At 31.1% G+C, this 17,052-nt stretch overlaps 3 protein-coding genes across 9 annotated transcripts; 1 reads left to right on the top strand and 2 right to left on the bottom strand.

The window, feature by feature from the left end:
- The first annotated feature begins 166 nt into the window (after positions 1–166).
- LOC106791582 (3-hydroxyacyl-CoA dehydrogenase type-2-like) lies at positions 167–2,171 on the top strand. Its single transcript, XM_014757300.1, has 3 exons — positions 167–467; positions 915–1,079; positions 1,205–2,171. The coding sequence occupies exons 1-3, from the start codon at positions 459–461 to the stop codon at positions 1,796–1,798; spliced, it is 768 nt and encodes a 255-aa protein (XP_014612786.1). The 5' UTR covers positions 167–458; the 3' UTR covers positions 1,799–2,171.
- Positions 1,170–9,572, bottom strand: LOC106791580 (F-BAR and double SH3 domains protein 2). Of its 4 annotated transcripts, none has more exons than XR_001382197.1 (23): positions 9,359–9,568; positions 7,917–8,014; positions 7,748–7,793; positions 7,523–7,608; positions 7,290–7,434; positions 6,757–6,893; positions 6,574–6,637; positions 6,372–6,500; positions 6,165–6,287; positions 5,527–5,630; positions 5,282–5,426; positions 5,152–5,229; positions 5,010–5,061; positions 4,802–4,905; positions 4,572–4,725; positions 4,334–4,500; positions 3,927–4,245; positions 3,625–3,845; positions 3,444–3,543; positions 3,212–3,343; positions 3,073–3,104; positions 2,038–2,925; positions 1,170–1,302 (listed from the first exon to the last, which is right to left on the bottom strand). XR_001382197.1 is itself a non-coding variant. In XM_014757294.1 (23 exons), exons 1-23 carry the CDS (start codon positions 9,377–9,379, stop codon positions 2,308–2,310), a joined length of 2,985 nt encoding a protein of 994 aa, XP_014612780.1. In that variant the 5' UTR covers positions 9,380–9,569; the 3' UTR covers positions 1,948–2,307. The 4 variants fall into 4 exon arrangements, 3 of the variants coding, with proteins under 3 accessions (XP_014612780.1, XP_014612778.1, XP_014612779.1); XM_014757294.1 differs by lacking the exon at positions 1,170–1,302 and having other exon boundaries at positions 1,948–2,313; positions 2,404–2,925; positions 9,359–9,569; XM_014757292.1 differs by lacking the exon at positions 1,170–1,302 and having other exon boundaries at positions 1,948–2,925; positions 9,359–9,572.
- Positions 9,573–10,337: 765 nt separating this feature from the next.
- On the bottom strand, positions 10,338–14,944 carry LOC106791589 (BTB/POZ domain-containing protein 10). 4 transcript variants are annotated; one of them, XM_014757308.1, is made up of 8 exons: positions 14,801–14,944; positions 14,309–14,477; positions 13,835–13,960; positions 12,710–12,823; positions 12,221–12,358; positions 11,855–12,126; positions 11,563–11,760; positions 10,338–11,489 (listed from the first exon to the last, which is right to left on the bottom strand). In XM_014757308.1, the coding sequence occupies exons 2-8, from the start codon at positions 14,419–14,421 to the stop codon at positions 11,023–11,025; spliced, it is 1,428 nt and encodes a 475-aa protein (XP_014612794.1). In that variant the 5' UTR covers positions 14,422–14,477; positions 14,801–14,944; the 3' UTR covers positions 10,338–11,022. The 4 variants fall into 4 exon arrangements, with proteins under 4 accessions (XP_014612794.1, XP_014612796.1, XP_014612795.1 ...); XM_014757310.1 differs by having other exon boundaries at positions 13,835–13,971; positions 14,801–14,942; XM_014757309.1 differs by lacking the exon at positions 12,710–12,823 and having other exon boundaries at positions 14,801–14,943.
- Between the last annotated feature and the right edge of the window lie 2,108 nt (positions 14,945–17,052).

Genomic DNA, 17,052 nt, shown 5'->3' with positions numbered 1-17,052 from the left:
ATTAAGATTTGTTTTTTTTTTTGTTTCAATAATATACTCTGCTATATCTCATTAATTATTATTATATTTTATATTTATATAAAAAATAATACTCTAATTTTTTTGTCCATTAAATTATCTTAAGTTTAAATTTATATATATTATTTTTTTATCAAAGGTCTCTTCGGTCATAATAGTGCAGTATCGTCAGCTTTCCTTTGAGATTATATGGGAAACGTTATCTTTTTCTTGCAAGGGTTTAATTCACTTTTTAAAGGTTATGTTTATTTTTTATAGATTATCCGTAATGGGGATTTAAGCACTATAAAAGAGCCACACCGTACAGTTCAACGTCCATATCTTACAATTACTTTTTTCATCGCAGTTTTGAACCTGATCAATCTTACATTTTCATTTTATCGGTAGCAGAGTGCAGTTCTTTTCAAATATACTTCAATTTCGTTCAAATATCTGCAACAATGCTCAAGGTAATTATTATATTATCGATATTTATTAATAACAATTGATAACAATTGAGGTCTCATTATAATCGATTTCAATGATGTCACATGCGTTAGAAATGCTGGTTATTACATTTGGTGATGCTTTCAAAATTTATTAAGGATTTTTATTTGAAAGTATATATATATTTTTGTTTGGACATGTATATACACAATCATTGATTTTAATAAATACACATAATCGTATAAAATTTATTATAATAAAGTATTAGTTTAGCACCAAGTTTGTTGTCGCACCAAAGACTTAAATGTATAAGAGCTGTAACAAATAGATATACATATTAAATTCTATAATTTTTATATTTAATTTTTTATATTAATTTTTTATATTAAATTTTTTTTATATTAATTTAATTGTTTCTTGTATCAATTTAAGATAGTGGAACAAATGTATTAAATTAAGAAACATTTCAGAATACGGTAGCATTAATAACTGGTGGAGCCTCTGGCCTTGGTCGTGGCACAGTTCTAAGATTTGTCAAAGAAGGTGCAAAAGTTGTCATAGCGGATCTTCCTGCTTCAAAAGGTCAAGAGCTTAGTGATCAATTGGAAAAACAAGCTATTTTTGTACCAACTGATGTAAGACACTAAGAAGTTAAATTTACGTACATTAAAGTTCTAATTAATAATAATATTTATATAATATGATTATCTTTTTCTTTTTTAATATTATATAATTTTATATACGACGAATATTTGTCTAGGTCACTTCGGAAGAAGATGTATCGAACGCTGTGGGAGCAGCTAAGAGTAACTTTGGCAAGTTAACTGCAGTTGTTAATGCAGCAGGAATAGCAGTCGCCTATAAGACATATAATTTTAATAAAAATCAACCACATCATTATGAAGATTTTCAGAAAGTAATAAAAGTAAATACATTTGGAACTTTTAATGTGATAAGACTAGCTGTTGGTCTTATCGGTGAAAATACACCTAATGAAGATGGTGCACGTGGAGTTATAATCAATACAGCAAGTGTGGCAGCATATGATGGACAAATAGGACAAGCCGCGTACTCTGCCAGCAAAGCTGCTATCGTTGGAATGACTTTACCAATCGCTCGTGATTTATCTAAACATGGTATACGTGTAGTAACTATTGCACCTGGATTATTTGATACACCTTTACTATCATCTTTACCAGACAAAGTACGCAACGTTTTGTGCAAAATGATACCTTTTCCTCAAAGATTAGGTAAACCTGACGAGTATGCACAACTGGCACAACATATAATTGAAAATCCGCTTCTAAATGGAGAAACAATAAGATTGGATGGTGCTCTCAGAATGCCATCTTAAATCTAAGATTCTTTTTTTTTTATATTCAAACATGCTATTCATAGGTAAAGGGTGCATGTTGGAAAGGGCTACTATAATAATCGTTTTATGATATATATATATATATGTATATATACATCTATAAACATGTTAAATAAAACAATTGTCTCTTATACATGCAACACCATTGTATTCTCTTATAATGTACATGAACCACCAAAAGATTTTCTATTACAGGTATCGACAATTCTTTTTGTTACCTTACAACTGTACATAGATGCCTCGCAAATTGCAAAAGTCGCAACTTCTTGGTTTACATATGTTACTAGAGTGTTGCCTAGCAAAAGATTTGTGTACGTTGTATTAACATAAAAATCTTTGGTTGTTTGGTTAATTCATTAGTCTTTTTTCCCAATAACCTCGGGAGATTTCCAAAACTCCAACAAATGCTGGAACTTATTCTGATGATTCTTTGGAAGAGCCCATTTATTTGTTAAGGCAGGATAGTCGGTATCATCTCCGAGGTATAGTCATTCCTAGGCATTCGATTCTTTTAAATTTTGAAGCTTTTCTAGTTGGTCAGGTTGTAATTCGTCGGGAATACTTGCCCTCCCACCGCAAACTACCTTTTCGAGTATAATTGCTATCTCTTCAGCTTCCTGTGCATCTATCACAGTGCCTCGCGACGGAATTGACTGAGAGTTATCTGCCGTACTCGGACCGGACGTTGAATCTGCTTCGCTACCAGAACTACTACTCAATGGAAAGGGCGCCGAATCGGCTGGCAAATCATCGATCGTTGATTTCTCTTCTATATCCTCGGGAACTTCTGTAACTTCAGTAACTTCAGTAACTTCATCATGTTCGTTCATAATGACAGTTGTTTCTTTGCAGTCGCTTTCATTGATATCTGGGGTAACGCTTGACGGTAAATCCGCTTCAGAACTTCCATCAGAAACTTCCGTTGATTTAACCGTATCATCCGTATTCTCGTTTACCCCAGGAAATGGATGTTCAACTTCTTCCATTGGAGTTGCCGCTGTAATAACAATTTGTGCTACACCCAAACCAAAATCTTCCTTTCCACTGTCTCCAGTATTCTCCGTAATATTTTCCGATAATTGTTTCTCGTTCTCGCCAGTAGTAGTCTGTTAATACAACAAAAACCAAAAGCATTTGTCGTGTTAAGGTACAATTAATTATAATAATGTTACGTATTTATCTGAAATAATCGCCTAGATTTGAATTTATTTTTATTTAAGCTTCCTTTTTTTTGTTAATTCGAATATCTTTACCTTATCTTCCACATCTTCGGATACTTCCACAACTAGGATTGCAAGAGATTCGAATAAATCAAATTGTATTTTTACATAATTGTTGTTAAATATACGAGAGTAAAAATGTAATACAATTTTCTTAATATTTATTCCTTACCGATTATCCCTGGCGGTTCGGATGTTTCTTCCTCATCAAATTGCGAGCCGTAATGATCCTTCTGACCTCTCGTTAAATTTATTGCGAAACTACTTTGTTCTTCGTTTTCTTCAGCTTTGCCATCGATAAGTTCTATATTAATAAATAATATTATACAAATATTGACAAATTTTTGATTCTAATATTGATAAGAAAAAAAAAAAATAAAAAATGAAATCAAACAGAAGTATACCATTAGCGATAAATTGTGCGGCTTCTTGTTCCAGCAAGAATTCCGGCACTTCGGGTGGTGTAAAGACAGGTGGAGCAGAACTAGGGGGTGTCATATCGTCCTAAAATAAAAAAATAAAATGATCAAACTTGTGTCATTAAATATTAAATCCATTCATTAGTTGAGATATCGATTTTCAAACCTGAGGAGTTAAAGGCGAGCCATCAGGAGCACATGGTTCGACAACGAGAGATGGAAACAATCCTCGGGATCCTCGTAATTCTCCTTCCCACCAACCATCATCAACATCATGGGGTTCTTTCCTAAGTACTTTAAGGATATCACCTTCAAGGAAGCTAAGTTCTTCCTCGCAAGTAGCATCGTAATCGTAAAGAGCGATACAATATTGTTCAAGATCTACAACTATTGATCATTAAATTAGATAAAATAGATTCATATATATGTGATAATTAAAAAATATATTTTTTAAACATAATAATTTACCATTTATATGATTTTGCACAATGGCCTCCGGTTGTTGCTGTTCTATAGCAGGTTGTAAATTAGCATCAGGATCAACAGCATCATGATCATCAATAGTATAATCAACAGAAGAGAAGGATATTTGTTGGACAAGGCCTGGTCCTTGAGAAGAAAGACCAGACGTTGCATCCTGTTCTCGTTCAACATCCAAATAATTTTGTGGTACGTAACCCTCTTCCCCGCGATAATTTCGAGCCCTCAACCAACCATCTCCGTCACCTTCGCCAACAACATCGAGTTGTTCGCTTTCGACAATCGACAATTCGTCTGGGTTTTGTGCCTATAACAACAGGATCAATATTCTAATTAAAAATAAGAACAAACAATATATAAGAAGGTATTATTGTTATATAAAATATTGTATTCACCGTGTATGAATATAGTGCCGTGCATTTGTATATTTGTTGAACAGGAGCAGAAGGTTCTTGGGTTTCAACTTGTTCATCTTTCTCTTCATTTGCCCAATCAACAGCTGTTGGGTCATCCCAACCAGCAGTTAACTGTTCTATCCGTTGTTTCTCTTGTTCGAGTAAAGCTAAAACATTAAAAATGGGACGGTCAAAGAGTTCAAGCGTTCATAACGATGATAATGATAATGATAGTTACCATCAACCTCATCACTATCATGCCTTTGTCTTTCTTCTGGAACCTCTTCCTCTTGTTGTGGTGCATTACGTGTACCAGGTCTTTCTACCGTTGTTAAATCACTACCACCATCACCATCACTATCATAGAATGAGTCAGAGGAAGGATTTTCCTGCTTAAAAATATTCTTTTATAAGATATAACAGTTCAATTATGATTTCTTTTAGATGTGCAATGTTTTTTATTATTACCCCTGCACCGGATGCATCAGTTCTAACCGACAAAGAACTTGCGGATCTTGGCATGTCTTGGACACTCAACGTTTCAGCTTCTTGAAGAAATTCGTCGACGTTCACTAAATGAAAAATTAATAATATTTGTTTTTGTAACCAATTAATATTAATTATATAATTTTTTTTGGGTTCATCGAATAATGTTGGTCTTTTTTTTTAAACTGACCTCCGCCGTGTCGAAGACATTCTATTCTTGCCTCTGCTTTCAATTTTGCAGTCTAATGATTAAAAATGTATAAATATATATACATATATGTCTAAAAGATTAAAAAAATTGAATAATAAATAATAATAAAAAGTACACACACCTCTGCCCGCCGAATACTATGTTTTAATTCATCTATTTTAGTATCTACGTCAGGCCCATTTGGATCGCTAGGATCAGTCTATAAAAATAAATAAATTATCATGTGCTGTTTATTATATAGTTTTCTTTACCTTCTGTCCAGAGTCCTTCAGCTGCTGAAGTATTAGTAATTTTCGATTATTTTCTCGTATACTAGCAACTTCACGAGCAATTCTCGTCGACCAGCGACGCGTTTCTTTACCCAAAGTAGTAGCAGCAGCATGATCAGCAGTTATCCTGTAATAAAATATAATTCGCACATTGATTTGATTTTTATGATTATTATAATAATGTTATTTGATTGCAATGTGAGATGTATGATTTTATTGATACGAACCTTTCTACCGGATCACTATCGCAAGCTTCAAATTCATATTGTATGTGCTGCTTTAAGACAGGATAATATAGGCAGCAGCATTGTATATTATATTCCCTAGTGAGCTATAAAAAAGTCGATATTAATTTAAAATCCTTTTTAGCATAATTTTCAACGATATCATACCCATACACCTATACGTAAATCCTTTACTGTAAATATTACATGGGTAATATACATAAATGTAGCTTACATTGGATATTCCTAGAAGATCATACACTTAACTGCAATTAGTAAAGCATATATATATATATATATATATACATTTTTTATTTTATGTATGTATTTATACACACGTTTATATAGCAAGAGATGTTGTCTAAAAAATTGTTAATACTATTTATAGATTTATTTTCTAACGAAAAAGCAAAAAAGAAGCTAGTCAATAGAGTTTCTTGTTCATTGGCAAGGAAAAACGTCTAATGGATTACTCTTTTTTTTGCTTTCTACTTTCAAAATAATATATTGAACGCGAGCACTTTATTAAATTAATCTTCTTAAAATATTCTTCTTGTGTATAGTTCGATCTTGTAGAAATATCATCTATATATATATGAGTATGTATGTATATATATGCACAATATTATCAACAGTCTTACCTGTTGAGCTTGATCGCGAATTTTTCCAAAACTATTTTGCGTTGCCAGGCATGTTAGAAGTTCGGTACGACCCATAAGTGTTAAATATTCAGCTACTTTATCGTAAACGCCTTGTTCCAAATACTATATAAAATGTATATGCATAAAAACATTGTATACAAAAAAAAAGAAAAAGAAGAAAAATCGTATACGATAATGTTTTCTTACTTGCATAGTAGATTGTAAATCAACTACAAAATATCTATTTTGATGAGCATTGGCAGCAGCGAGACTAAGTAAATAATCATTGCGAGCTCCTGTTGATTTTTCTTCCAAAGCATCGCGTTTTGAGCTTACCTAATTAATAATACAAATTTCTATATAATAAATCCACTTGTTGATTGGTTAAATTGTTTTTTTTTATCATTACCTTAGCGCTATTTTTTTGCAGTGACGTTATTGACTGGAAGAAGGAACCCTTCTTTTTCTTTAATCTACGATATATATAATATAATAATAAAAATAAATGTATGTAATAAAGAGTAATCAAAATTGCAATATACGTATATAAATTAAAAAAAAGAAAAACAAACAAACAATGTTAAATACATACTTTTCTTCTATATCTTTCGCTTTATCACGAACGTCATGAGCACTGTGTTCCTCGTCGAAGTACAATTTTTTCGTTTTATCGACATCCTGTACACAGGCTTGTAACTCTTTTTGTACTATCAATAATTGGTCGATTGCCTAAAAGATAAATGAAAAATCAGGTCGTGTCTATTCCGATAAAATCGTGTGTACATTGTATTAGGTTGTCCCATAAGTTTCTTCCTCTTTTTTTTTGATGTGCGAAATCAATAGACAAAGATTTTAAAAGAGACTTTGTCATCAACGAAATGTTAGACTACTTAGAATACTTAGATAAATATTCATTGTATTGTTATTTTTTTTTGTATTTTATGCAATTACAAATACTTATGTATGACCAATCTTTTTTATGTTCAATTATATTCTTTTTTAATAATAAAATGTGTGTGGAAACTTTACATTACAAATAAATATAAATAATTTCAAATTGACTATGGGGGGGAGGTTTAGGCGGCTGCTAGTAATATTCCTATGATTTAATTTATTAAAATGTACCTTTTTCGAAATTTGAATTTTGTGCATTCTTAAACTTTTCGCATCGTCGGCGATTTGTTGTTGAAAAACTTCAACGGCAGCTAATCGTGCTCTCGCAAGTTTTTCATTTTCCTCGAGTACCGTTCTCCATACATTCCACATATTCCTATAATGTATGGTATCTTTAACATATTTCATTTCACCTAATAAATAATAGCGAGATTATTGCGCTATTATAAAAACAATACTGTTACCATTTTTCATCTACTCCCTCAACCTTGAGATCCGGAATGTTTGGTATCTTTTTATTCAAATATGCGGAAGATATTTTGAGCAATGCCTAAAACATTTTCACTATGATACTCTACACAACGGTATCGATCTTATGCATAAATCATTCACGTTTTACATGTAAATGTGAATTTCTTTTTTTTTTTTTCTCATTGCATGACAAAATATTATCAATATTTTAAGCTTACCTCGGAATATGACTTTTCGATCGCGGATTTTTTAATAGTAAAGTTACTGAAACAGGTTCATCATGATAATAAAGTTAACACGTTATTTAAAATAACATTTAAACGACTATTATTAATTTATTTCATTATATAACAATTCGTTGTGTGTTTTTTTTTTAATCTAACTCACCGAATATCTTCCAGCAAATCGCACTCATGTTGATTTTTCGCTTGCAACTTTGCAGCTTGTTCGGTGTGTACATTTTTAAGAAATTTTGCATAATTTCCCTAAAAGATCAATACACATTGATATAATTTCATAATCAAAAAACAGAAACTATTGTTAAGCGTTTGAATTTTTTATGTTTAAGAGAAATTATAAGTGTAGGATATATATCGATTATGTAATACAACCGATGATGTACTAGATTTCCTAACTTTTCTTGCATTCTTATAATATACTAACTAGAAATAGTTGAGATTATATGACTAAAGCTTATCGAGTAAAAATTCGAAAGAAAAAGTTTTTCAGGGTAGAGAAAACTAATAAAGTGATTTAAAAAAAAAAAAAAAAAGAAAAAAGAAACACTCAATTTGTTCATTAATATTAAATAACTTCTTCTTCTTCTTTTTCTCTAGTTGAACGAAAGCGTTTGAAATTCTTTTTCCGATAAAATGACTCGTCCTTGGTAGCTATAAACTGATTCAGTATAGATAGAACTATAAGATCCAATAGAATGATAATTTTTCTATTATAATTTCTAAGATATCTCTCTCTCTCTCTCTCTCTATATAGAATGTTGGTCCTATGAAAATGAAATAATCACAGGATTGGATGATGTTATCATAGTAAGATCGAAACGTCGACAGGTGTGACGGAGTGATAAAGTAAAGTGGGTCAGAAATTTGGGGTTGAGGGGGGGGGTTGAGATAGAATTGAGGTAGAATTGAAGAAGGGGTTTGTTGAGGAATAAAATGTTTTTCTTTTTCTGTTATGCGTTTTGTATCATTCGCGTTCACGCAAGGGATCTATCATCATGCAGGTTGAAGCCCCGTTTGATTTCATAACAGCGGATATTCAGCACAGGTCCTTGCCCTGATTATCTAAGAAAACTACGAGATCATTTGGCATAGATTTGTAAACGTGCGCCGAAGCATGCATTGATTTTCTCATCGTGGTGCCGTCGAGGCGCTGCTTACGTCAATTTTTGCGTACGCTGACGTCGAAGATCGATATACTGAGAGATATATAGAAAGGGTGAGAGAGGGTTGAGATAGGAAGAAAGAAAAAAAGAAAGAAGAATGGAATGAAAGATAACGATGACAATTCAAGAAACCTTTATCTAAGGCTACAGAAGAAGAAGAAAAATAAGTTACTATGAAAGATCAGCGTAAAATGCTGAGTATGCGCGAGAACTAGGGAATCCGGTTAAGTTCATTGAGTATAACGATGATAATAAAGGGTGAAGGTTGATCTTATAAAGCAGACAAATAGATATATACACATATAGAAGGAAGTACATACATATTTATATAAAAAGAGAAAGAATGAAATTAAAAAGAAAAAAAAAAAAAGATAAATGAAGAAATTATTATCATAGAAATAAAATATTGGAGAACAGTTAGGCTTACTTTTCTAGGTGGTGGTTGCATGCTGCTGAACGAGCCGCCTAGTTTGCAACCCTCACTACCTGGCAGCCCGTTTTCACACCGTTCGCACGCACCGGAAGGTGGTGGCCCGTTGTTTTCGTACTTCTCTCGTCTGACAACAAATGCATTCACCCACCTTCGCTGATCGCGTACTCGTACGCTACTGATTTCTTGCCCTCGACTATAGAAGGACCATTTATTGATCGCATCAGCGCCTGCGTTTCTTCGTTCCTCCACTACCTTCGAAAATTTCACCTCCTCCCTGACGGTTTCGTATAGCCATCAAGGGATGCTCGTCGAACCAGATTCACTTCCGGTATTCCTTTAGGGGGTTGTTTTTAGTCCTACAAGCTAATATTTAATACCGACTGATTTTCTATCGTTACCGACTTCTATTCTTTATACCTTCTTTTGGTGAAACCGTAAGAACGCTGGCAAGGAACTTTAACAGCAAAAAAATATGAATAAGTGCTCTTAATTGCACATTAATTGCACACTTTATCACTTAATTATTTAATTATCAATAAGTTGTGAAATAAGATAAAGGTAGAGCACTACTATTACCGATATGAGGCTTAGAAATGTTACTAGATTTCAATATAATTTATACTTTCTTATTTCCTAGTAACTTTTAATAGCAAGTAATGTACACAAAGTGTGATTATTTAAGAAATCTTTTCTTATTTTTATTTTTTATGTTATAAATTTTTTTTTTTTTAAGCAAAGTAATAGACATACATGAACGTGTAATTTAAAAATTATAGGTAATTATAAAGGATTAATAATATTAAAATAATCTCACTTCAATTAGAAGGTTTACATTTTTAGAGTGAAAGAACTTAGGTTTTCTTTAGAATGGTAATAGAATGATGAGTACATTTTCTTATCCAGAGAAACCTAGAGATTAAAATAGATCAAATAAAATACATAATCTAAAGAACTAGAAAAGATTATAGAGAAATCGTATTGTAAAACTTTATTGATAGTACAAAATGGGAAAAGTTTATATCGATTCGAATCGAAAGAATGCGGTGTATTTTGAATAACACAATCAATTTCGCATATAAGAAACATACCTCGTATCATATATATATATATACAAAATACAAAAAATCACTGTTATAATACGTCTTTTAAACTAGATCTTACGAGCAAATTGGGTTTATCCAAGGACTATCCCACAAAGCGCCTTGGATATGAACAGTCGCGTTTCAGAAAAAACAGTGCTCCATCCATATATATGCATATGAATGTGGGGAGAAGCGGTAGATAAAAAGAAGGTTGGCATGTATTTGGGTTTAGGGTTGGAATTAGGAAAGAATGAAAAGAAGTGTTACGAATGTTCATTCTTTAAAACACGTTGACGCAAATGACAGATATATATAGCCATCATTTATATATTAATTTAAAAAAAGAAAAAGAGAATACGATAAACAAATGAGGATATATAAACTACCATAATGAATTTCTTGTAAAACCAACAGCTCCAGTATTAAAAATTTGCTGTTATTATAAGTAATATCCTTTAATCTAACTTTTTATATCAACAAAAAAAGATCCAAAAAGAAATGTGTTTTTAAAGAATATTTAAAAACCAAAATTGTGCGTCAGTGTTAAAAAATAAACATACGATTAACGGGTGAGGTTCATGATAACTCATCGGGCGGTAAAGGTCCCTGGTCCTGATCGGCAGATAAACCTATACCACCTTCAACGTCACCATCAGAACCCATGGGCATTGCTACTTCTGGTTGAGGCACTGGTTCTGCTCCTTGTAAAAGTGCATTTATAGGATTTCCTCCGGCGTCTAATACCGGATCGGCAGTGGCTTCTGCGAGATTAGTAACTGATTTAGATTTTAAACATTGAAAATCAACATGACGACTTTTGGCCTCTTCCTTTTCCCAAGACATATGTATGAATGGTCTTTGAACGTAATTGTAAATAACTTCGGCACGACCGCCAGCCCTTCTTTTAACTTTTTCTTTATAAGTAGGATAACCCTCGATTCCTAAGCGTATCTTTTTCAAGCCACGTTCTTTCATAACTTGTTTAGCTACGTCCCTATTTTCGATGTATTTGAAAAATCTATACATGGCGGTACTGTTAACGGCTATAAAAAGAAAATTATTTAGAATTTTATAATGACTTCCTTTTGTTTTTTTAAGTATTAAAGATACACTTACTCTGGGAATATTCTTCTCCCATTTGGGGTGGATATTCTTCGTCCCAATCGACTATATCATCTTCCAATAAAACGACAATGTGACACTCTCTATCACCTCTACGTGCACTATTTACCATCAAAGGCAACATTAAATCTTCTAAGAACCTTTCAAATTGGCAGCGAGCACCTTCGTTAGATAATTCATGTAATAATCCTCCTATAATAAAGCAGTTTAGAAAAAACAATTCAACAAGGCTACATTCTATTTATGGCGATTAATTATTGAAATATTTGTAAAATGATTAACTTACTTAAGTTTTGACACTTTACTGTACTTGCATTAAATGGAACAAGAAGATAATCGCAAGCTTCACGTAATTCTTGTACAGTAACTGTAGGAGGACAACGTATTATTCCACCTTTGTAATATTCAAGAATAGCTTGAAACACCATAGCTGATATTCCGTCGGCAACTTTGTATTCACCGCGTTCATTTGGCTGAGCATATTCTACTCCAGAACTAAACATTCTTCCTAACATTGTATTTGGGCGTGCAGTAAATAAAGCTGGGTCTATAACAAATCTAAAATGTGAATTTTATATAAGTTATATTCATATATTCTGCATATTTCTCATTTACCTATTTAATAATAATAATTACAGAGTTTATAATTTACCTTGTATTATCAACGATCAATGTTATTCGTTCATCACTACTTAGCGGTATACTAGCCTCTGTAGTTAAATTGCTGCATGGTATAATATCTCTACTTTGGTTTTGTTGACTTTTTCCGACCCCAACTCCAGAGCGGAGTCTAAAGAAATAAGAATATTATGTTATAATTAATTTGTTTCGATTAAATAAAAATAATGCAATACAAACAATAAATTAGGATAATAAACATATAAAGCATCATTGGGTACATAATAAAGTAATAGAGAAACCTACCTTATTGAATACAAGGTGTAGACTGTTTTAACATTAATATGAAAATGAAGGGAAATAGTTGATGCGTGATAACTATAAAAAATTCAAATAGAGAAAGATGTCTTTTGTTTCAATATATAATAAAATATGAAGTGATATATCAATAAGAGAAAAGTGAATCTTTAAAACAAAACAAGCGCTACCAATGATCTCTATATTTTTTACCTTAGTGCATTACCTGCTCGATTGATTTATATTTGTGCCATGTCTGCTTGAATTATAATGGCAATGTGGATCGTTGCTTCCATCCTTCTGTACCAGACAAGGTTTTGGTTTGGACGAACCACCACAACTACATGCAAAACAACCACATTTCCTTACTAATTGCTACCAATGACAAGCATCGAGTGACATTTACTGATTTTAAACTAATTCAATAATGTTTCTTCAATAAGATGTGATCTAAACACTTTTAAAGAAAATTTAACTAAGAAGATATGAATATGTGGTGTGAATGATGGCTACATCATGCCAATGACAAAATGTATCGCACAAAATGTATATCTAAAAGACAAGCTTTTGCATGATGCAACTTCACACAGTGATGAGATTTTTTTTCTCATAGATATAAACAGTTAGTTACAGATTGTAATGTAGTTTAATCATTGAATGAGTATAAATAGTTAAATGTATTTCTTTCAACGCTAGAGCTTCGCGACTAAATTTATAAATATATTCTTATAATTACAGATATATTTTACTACTAATCTAGCATTGGATATAGATAAGTAATTTGTTCATAATTTAAAGAGAATGTGAGACATGCATATAACAAGTTTAAAGTATTAAATGTGCATGCTACAAGTCTATAAATATTATTATTTAAGAAATGAGATCATATATAATCTACTGCTATTATCAATACATATACATATACATTTTTATATATTATATATGTACATATATTTCATGTTGAAATTTCAAATATTTTGTATAACAATTGAATTGAATAATAGATAAATATATAAAGGTTATCTGAGGTTTACCTAGTCAAATGGTGTCAGTGTATTCTATTCACAAAAATATAAATAGGTCATTTAAAACTTTATTAAAAAATGATAAAAAAAATGTTCAATCACCTAATTAATAATTTGTCTGAACGGATAGTATATTCCGGTAGATTTAATATAACATTTTTTCGTATTTTCATGTTAAGAATACGCTGACACTGCATGGTTGGAAAAAACTCAGATGTCCCGTATATCAATTGCATTATTACTATAATAAAATATATTAATATCGTTGAATTATATATAGCGAAGAACATGGTTTAGTCTCTCTATATTGACGATTAATATTTTACCTTAATCTATTTTGGTATAATCTTTGTTGTTCTCTAGTATCTGTTTCTTTGTAATCTGTTTCTGTATCGCTGCTACTATCTTGCGAATAATTTAATCTTTCAGCTGGATTTGTCATTTCTGGCCAACTGTAACGAAGCTAACATAAATCATCAATTAAAGGATTATTCAAAGAAATACACAATAACTTGATAAGCTGGAAAAAAAGAATAAAATTAAATAATTGTAGTAAAACACACATATTATTACTGAGATACAGATATTTAATATTATTACTTTCACGATTAAAAAGTTCTTAATTTGTACGTAAAAACTTGGTCATGCAATAAACTGCAAAAGAGATGATAAAAATGAAAAAAAAAAAAAAAAGAACAAAATAAAGTTTTGCCAAAAAATATCTGAATTTATAATCAACAAATTATTACACAATGTTACTACTAGAATTGTAATACACTGTCATTGTGAATATAACTCACAATTTAAAAGTAGACAAGTAACACTTCTGTAAGAGCCACCTCATCGACGTACAAACTTCCCAACCGCAGAATTTATGGTCACTTTCAATTTGTCTTTTTATATGAACTTGCATTCCACAACGATAACGTGTTCGGGTGCAACGGTTGCCAGCTTAGTCAGGTCAAATTTCTGTTGACCAAGGTTAAGAATAAATGATTTATATTAACTGATTATTCGCGTAGTTTTTGACGCAAGATACAAAGGGCGTTTTTAATATTTATAATATTTTTCCATTAAATGTAACGAATGAGATCTGTCTAAGACAAAAAAAAATACCAAATAAAACTGAAATGACGTTTTCAATGGTCACTGAACCATACAAAACATGTGACGTTAGTAATCACTCCTAGTTACATATTTATGCTTTCGTAATATCAAAGTTTTCTTTTCCTTTTTCTTTTTTCTTTCGTTTATTATTAAATCTACGATATGTAATTTTAGAATGATTATACCTGTAGCATCGATTATGCTGAATTATACTGCTCTTTTCTTTGTTTTTAAATATTTAATGTTAATATAAATAAAAAAATCTTCCTGATTGAAAATATTGTAGAATAATCTTGTGCTCACATTTTCCTAGTGGAATAAACATAGGTTACGTGATATTAAAACTGTTCACTATATCAAATGAAACATATGCAACTTCAGCGACAGTGTGGATAAAATATGAACTAAGAGTGCCACAATAAGAGGAGGACAAATTGAACTTGATTTTCAAGTATCTCATTTGTGCATTAGATTGGATGCAGTCTAAAAGTTAGCATCTATGGGATTCACGATGACTCTCATTACCAGATCCATGGAGTCTATATACAGCTTCGTTTAGTACCGATAAAAAATGAATATAAAATTAATTTAAATCTATTAACTCGAAGTATAAAAAAGTTTTACCGAAATATTTCAAATAAAGTGCAAAGATGCATTATTTTCAGTATTGCATTCATTGACATTTTATAAGAATTTGCAAATCGATTATTAACACGCATAAGTATTCTACGTGTAGGGAAAAGAGTGCACTTTAATTTAAAACAGGTTTTATTCAAATTTGATCAGTCTAATTATTCAAAATATTGTCTAGAATGTTCGAAATTTATAACAGATATGTGTGAAAGATTTGCACATTACAGCATTGTATTCTATGAGATTTTAAGTATTTAAAACGCGAGACTTTCAGCTTGAAAAATTATTGTACCTGTAGAGCAATGAGTGTACTTTAATTTAATATAAAAATCATTAAGATCGAACGGCTTTTAGTATGAAAATTTTTGTCGCAAACTATTCAATAAAATACTTTTCTTTCTGGTCCTGCGTGAGATATGTCCGATTGGAAAGTTATTTAAACAAGAAACGACATTACTGTTTTCTGATATTTTGTGAACCTTTAAAGATCGATTTATTACTAGATATAGTATTCTTTCCGTAGGAAAAAGAGTTTAATTTTATTTAATACGTATACTTTTAAAGTAATCCATACGATTGCATACAAAAGATGCAACATTTTTCGAAACAAACACTGACTCTAAAATTGCAGTGCACGCAATCGCAACTGAAACTCTGAAAATTAAAGTTTAGTTAAAGCAAGTCGTAGCGTACTTCTGTTTATTTATTATGTTACTAATAAAAAAGATATTAATTGTTTAATAATTCAATTATTTAAACTACGTATTCCAAAAATTCTGGAATCGTGCTACTATTTTTATATGCTTTAATTATTAATTAAAAGATATTTAAAAGATGTAACCACAAACTTGTAAGCTACATAAAAAAATTAAGATAAAATACAAACGAGAAAATATCGCGTTGCATTCTATCTTTCAAAGAATAAATTTCATCGCGATAGGGTTATTTTTACAGAAACAAGGTATAATATTTATATATAATCATTTGAACAATTAATTAAAATCGATTTAATGTGTCTCGAATTATTTATGTGAAATTAATATAATATAATATAAGAAATATAAAATGAATAAAATTTAAACAACAATTGCAACGCATAATTAAATATTTAATTCAATAAATCATTTCATTCAAATTACAATTAATTAACGAAACGAGAAGTTACAATTTTCTAATGCACCGAACGTCAGCCATTGGCCCGACAGTGCTTACGTTGCACCATACAAATTTTATGGACACCATAAGCAATATCGGTTACCAGATCTCACCATGGGGAGGTTGCTGCATCCGAGATTCATTATAAAATTAAATGAAACAAATAAAGAAATGTACTTGCATGTATGTATGCAGAGTTGTATGCACCACCATTGATTAGTATAATTTCCATGGAACGATGGTGAACGTCTTTCTGAGAGGGTGGAAAGAATGGGATGATTGCATACGGCTTTCTGAAACCATAAAAAGAATGAAAGTTATGGTAAAAATGTTTGTGAAATCATAGTATAATATAAGATCATATAAATCTAATTACAAATCTTCTTATTTAATGTCAATGCATTCACACCATCGATTATGATTGCATTAATCTGTTAATCAAATGAGATTTGATTAGATGATAAGATTTGATATTAAAATATTTCCGTTCGGAAACAAAGTAAGGTGATTACGTAGTCGAGTCACCTCACCCCTCCTATTTACCTTATAAGGAAGTGCCTAAATGTTTTTCTATGCGTACTGGATGAAAGATCATGTTGCTATAATACACATTGCCTCGTATACACGTGACTTTTATTTAGTACGCATA

The sequence above is a fragment of the Polistes canadensis genome, unplaced genomic scaffold (genome assembly GCF_001313835.1).
Source record: "Polistes canadensis isolate GaletaPanama2010 unplaced genomic scaffold, ASM131383v1 scaffold_321, whole genome shotgun sequence".
NCBI classification, from domain to species: domain Eukaryota; kingdom Metazoa; phylum Arthropoda; class Insecta; order Hymenoptera; family Vespidae; genus Polistes; species Polistes canadensis.
This window is presented reverse-complemented; position numbering and strand designations above follow the sequence as displayed.

What these genes read in the sequence shown, in the direction of transcription:
- LOC106791582 (XM_014757300.1), top strand. An exon ending in CTATTTTTGTACCAACTGAT is followed by an intron (nt 1,080 to 1,204) that starts GTAAGACACTAA and finishes ATATTTGTCTAG; the next exon opens with GTCACTTCGGAAGAAGATGT.
- LOC106791589 (XM_014757308.1), bottom strand. Translation starts at nt 14,421, where the DNA reads ATGCAAGTTCATATAAAAAGACAAATTGAAAGTGACCATAAATTCTGC. An exon ending in TTATACCAAAATAGATTAAG is followed by an intron (nt 12,824 to 13,834) that starts GTAAAATATTAA and finishes TTTTGCATGTAG; the next exon opens with TTGTGGTGGTTCGTCCAAAC. An exon ending in TTGATCGTTGATAATACAAG is followed by an intron (nt 12,127 to 12,220) that starts GTAAATTATAAA and finishes TTCACATTTTAG; the next exon opens with ATTTGTTATAGACCCAGCTT.
- LOC106791580 (XM_014757292.1), bottom strand. Translation starts at nt 9,379, where the DNA reads ATGCAACCACCACCTAGAAAA. An exon ending in CGAACCGCCAGGGATAATCG is followed by an intron (nt 3,105 to 3,211) that starts GTAAGGAATAAA and finishes TTGCAATCCTAG; the next exon opens with TTGTGGAAGTATCCGAAGAT. An exon ending in CCGAAGATGTGGAAGATAAG is followed by an intron (nt 2,926 to 3,072) that starts GTAAAGATATTC and finishes TTGTATTAACAG; the next exon opens with ACTACTACTGGCGAGAACGA.